Source organism: Hippoglossus stenolepis, chromosome 12 (assembly GCF_022539355.2).
Source record: "Hippoglossus stenolepis isolate QCI-W04-F060 chromosome 12, HSTE1.2, whole genome shotgun sequence".
NCBI classification, from domain to species: domain Eukaryota; kingdom Metazoa; phylum Chordata; class Actinopteri; order Pleuronectiformes; family Pleuronectidae; genus Hippoglossus; species Hippoglossus stenolepis.
Genome location: NC_061494.1, coordinates 13479168 through 13483334, shown reverse-complemented (window position 1 = coordinate 13483334; position 4167 = coordinate 13479168). Strand labels below are relative to the sequence as shown.

Sequence of the window (4167 nt, the reverse complement as noted above, 5' to 3'; positions counted from 1 at the left end):
TCCGACCATGTCTGGGTGGCGAAGGTGTTTGTTTACGTTCATCTCGTGTGCGTGTCTGTGTGTTTGTGTGTTTGTGCGCACGCAGTAATATAATATAATTATCGTTAGACATATCCTGAGATTATACCGATTAAATTATTATTATATATATTACATATATAGTGGTAGTAGTGTTGTTATCCTTGTTGTGTAGATGGTTATATTGTTATATTTTTAGAATTAGGAATTATATATTTCTGCGGGCTACATCGACCAAGAGAACATTTTCCAACCATAATTATCATCCAAATCTCTGAGTTTATTCGCTCTGTGGGTCCCGAGGATCTTGGCTGTCTGGTTAATGTCCGTCTGTGAATCCTGACCGGACATTAGGTCGCCTCCGAGTTTCTGGTTCTTGTCTCAGACCAAAGTCTATCACGAGCTTTTCTCACAAGAAGAGGAAAAAAAAAACTTTCCTGGCTTGACAAACAATTCGAGACGATGAGAAGCTACATGCATGCGGAACTCAGAAGGTATTTATTTGAGTTTTCTATTCACATCCATATGAATGTGGAAATTTAACGTAATGTGCCTCCTACAGTATCATATGCGTATACGAAAATGTGCACTTTTATAAAAATGTGTACTGCATGGTTTAAATAAGACAATAAAAGAGTGCGTGCACACACACACACACACACACACGAAGCACAGTGCGAAACTATCAATTGCATCATTTAATTTCATCATCATTGATCATTTTCAAAAAAGAAAAGCTGTTTCAGACTAAAACAAAGGCTCCTGTTCAAACACATATCACACCGTCACAAAGAAAAACATAATACTTTATAAGACTGCATTGTTATGGTCCATGTTGATAATCCCGATGCATTTTGGGGTTTAAAATCAATGAGCCCAGTCAATTCATTATGTGCTGATTATTGTGTGCATAAAACATGTATGTTTTTATAAAAATGTCCAAACGGTCCATTTTCTGTCGCACGGTTTGAACCACAGGCCACATACTTGTCTTTGTTCAACGACAACATCCAATCATACAATCAAATATTCAACAACAGGTTTAAAAACGTCTTTTATACTTTGTGGCTCAGAGAAAAAGGAGCATATACTGTGTCTCAGTCTGTGGGTCAGGGTTTTCCTCACTATTTGTACTTTCTGTAGCGTGTTACAGTTGTGAATTGTGCCATCCTTGCATCAGTTGATCCGATTTGTGTGCGTAAGTCTATATTCAGCCATCCCAGAGGAGTCTGTCCCAGTTGTGATTGCGCACAGATACTGCGCTACCATGCCCGTATGCCCTGCAGAGTTCCTTGACAGGGTGTGACCACTGGTCCTTGGGGAGCCTGGCCTTGCGTCTGTGCGCCAAGGTTTCCCAAATTCATGTTCATAAAAGCATTGGCAGAGGTGTTGCTGGGCGGCAGAGCAGGTAAACTAGAGTAAGAACAAGAGTAAGTGTTGGTGTACACCGAGCTGTTGTAGCTGTAGGCTGGATAACTGTAGCTGTACGGGTTTGGAGCTCCCACTGTGTAGGACGTGTTGTAGTTCTGGGATCCGCTGAGACAAGGCCTCCCGTCCCGGACCAGCACCGGCACAGCCACCCTCCTGGGCGGCGGCGGTGGGTGATGGTGGTGGTGGTGGTGGTGGTGACCTGCCATCTCCAGAGTCTTGTCCTGCCGCTGCCTCTTGCATTTGTACCTCCGGTTCTGGAACCAGATCTTGACCTGGGTGGAGGTGAGCTTCAGGGAGCTGGCCAGGTGCTCTCTCTCCGGGGCGGACAGGTACCGCTGCTGCTTGAAGCGCCGCTCCAGCTCGAACACCTGAGCCTGGGAGAAGAGGACGCGCGGTTTCCTCCGGGTCCTCTGCTGCTTGGTGGCGGGTTTCTCCGAATCTCCATCCTCGCACTCGCCCCGCAACACGCCGCAGCTGTCTGCATGGAGAATGGAAAAATGTATATTAATACCTGCACACCAAAACTTAAACAAGACATGGTAATTATTAAGTTCTTTTAAATATTTATCCAGCACTCAATGACTTCCTAATTTCATTACACCCTGCTACACATATTCATTTATATATTTAAAAAAATAAATCTTTCGAAAAATGTTGAAGCATAAAACTTATTTTGTTATGGGCATTTAAAATATTCCCTAATATCAGCAATTTTTTTTCCATAATATTGTTTATATAACATTTTGTACATATTTAATATATGTGGCCTGAATAATTTGTAATATATAAAGTGGAAATGTAGCCTCTGGATTGGAAATTCTCTTACCAACATTTTTGCTCATATTTATTCGGAATTAAACCGACATCGATGACTTCACTGAAAGAATAAATTACGATTACATTTTCAAGTATTTGATGAGGTAATTGATTTTTCATACCTGAACCTAAACCAAACACAAATATTGACAAAGGAGATTAAAGATGGGAATATACATATTATATATTGAGATTTAATTAAATATAAACAGATTGAATCTTTGAATCTGTGATTAGATATGCTTTTTACTTCATATTTTTATTGTTTTGATTATTTAAAGTACACTGATCAGTGTAAACGTATAAGCACTTAAAATAACCTCAAGCTCCATGTAGAGCAATTACATTTATTGAAGCTAATGAACAGCATGACAACCATTTTATGGGTTACTATTGCTCAAGGTGTGGCACATGCCATATATAAATAGCATGTATATATAAATATATATATATGGTGTTTTTTAGACATTATCGTTACAGAAAATAATAACCAATTAAACAGGGTAATTCATTCTAATATTAAATTCATTTTATATCAGCCTATTGATAAAAAATAGCTCCGATTTTTTATATGACCTGTTCCTCCTCTGTTCATTTGGTCATCAGTTAAAACCACTTCGTTTTTACAGTAAATCAACACATGGTAGCCCGCCATGTTGTCTATTAAAGTCAGTTTAGAAAATTGCCTGTAATTATTTAGCAAGAGAGATGATTACTTTTATTTCTGTGAACTTGTTGATCGGATTTTTATTCCTGTATTGGTAAATATGCAGTTACGACAGCTTCATCCCCTCCTCACTCGCTTGAGGATCCCTGTGGGTTATAGTAAGCTTCTGTACTCACTGCTGTCTTGGTCCTCCTGCTCGGTCTCCAGCCGGAGTTCTGCAGAGTGGTTCTGCTCCGGGATGCCGAACATCTCGACGGGCAGACCTGATCCTACCAGCCGGTCCGGCACTGTCATGGTGTTGAGGTACGACATCCTGTCCTCGCTCTCCGAGAGGCCGGAGCTGATGGGGCTGGGACTGTCCCTGCCGGCCAGCATGCAGGAGGGCGGCGAGTGGGAGCGCAGGGGTTTGTTTGGGCCCAGCGGCTGTGACAGCGCACCAGGAAGACCGAAGCAGGAGATTAACTGGAGCTGGTGCTGCTGGGTTTGTTGCTGCAACTCTAATTTGAGAATATCCTTCACGGAAAAAGGCGTGGTGGAAGAAGTTATGGCCGGACTGGGAAGCATTATCACCAGGAGCAGAGATATGACAGACAAACGGTCAGTAGTGGGTCCGAAATTGGACCGATTTGTCTCCGGAGAGGGCGTAAAAGAAGAAAATAGCCCGTGCGTAATGGTGAAGAATGGTTGCCCTGCGCTTGTTTGTCATGCAGACCGAGGAAGAGGACTGGCTTTCCTTCAGCTGTGACATCCCTCTCTTCTGGCTGATGTGTGTCTATGGCTAGAGAGGGAGAGAGAGAGAGAAAGAGCGAGAGAGAGAGAGAGAGAGAGAGAGAGAGAGAGAGAGAGTCGATCCTGTTTGGTTGGCTGAATTCAGACAGAGCTGGATCAGCAAAGACGCTGTCCTCTCCCTTTCAGTGACGTCCTGAAGCGAGGGAGGGATTGATAGTCTCTCTCTCTCTCTCTCTCTCTCTCTCTCTCTCTCTCTCTCTCTCTCTCTGGGAAATAATAAATAAAATATATTAGAACCATTTATCCCCCAAACTTTTAAAGTTATGCTATTTTTCACTGCAGAAAACAGAAGAAGCAACACTGAAGTCTTTGAATTTTCAATAAGTCTTAATTTAATGCAGCGCTTTTATTTGTATTTTTTTATATATTCGCTGACTGGAATGGCATTACATCCATTTTCCCCTCGTCTCTACCGAATGGTCCCAAGACATCACAGCTCTTCCCAT

At 42.1% G+C, this 4167-nt stretch overlaps 1 protein-coding gene across 1 annotated transcript; it reads right to left on the bottom strand.

The window, feature by feature from the left end:
• Positions 1 to 902: 902 nt before the first annotated feature.
• Positions 903 to 3685, bottom strand: nkx2.3 (NK2 homeobox 3). Its single transcript, XM_035172960.1, has 2 exons — positions 3109 to 3685; positions 903 to 1927 (listed from the first exon to the last, which is right to left on the bottom strand). Exons 1-2 carry the CDS (start codon positions 3494 to 3496, stop codon positions 1281 to 1283), a joined length of 1035 nt encoding a protein of 344 aa, XP_035028851.1. The 5' UTR covers positions 3497 to 3685; the 3' UTR covers positions 903 to 1280.
• Between the last annotated feature and the right edge of the window lie 482 nt (positions 3686 to 4167).

Coding starts and splice junctions, on each gene's coding strand:
- nkx2.3 (XM_035172960.1), bottom strand. CDS start 3,496: ATGCTTCCCAGTCCGGCCATAACTTCTTCCACCACGCCTTTTTCCGTG. Junction 1,928..3,108: donor GCAGGAGGACCAAGACAGCA/GTGAGTACAGAA, acceptor TTCTCCATGCAG/ACAGCTGCGGCGTGTTGCGG.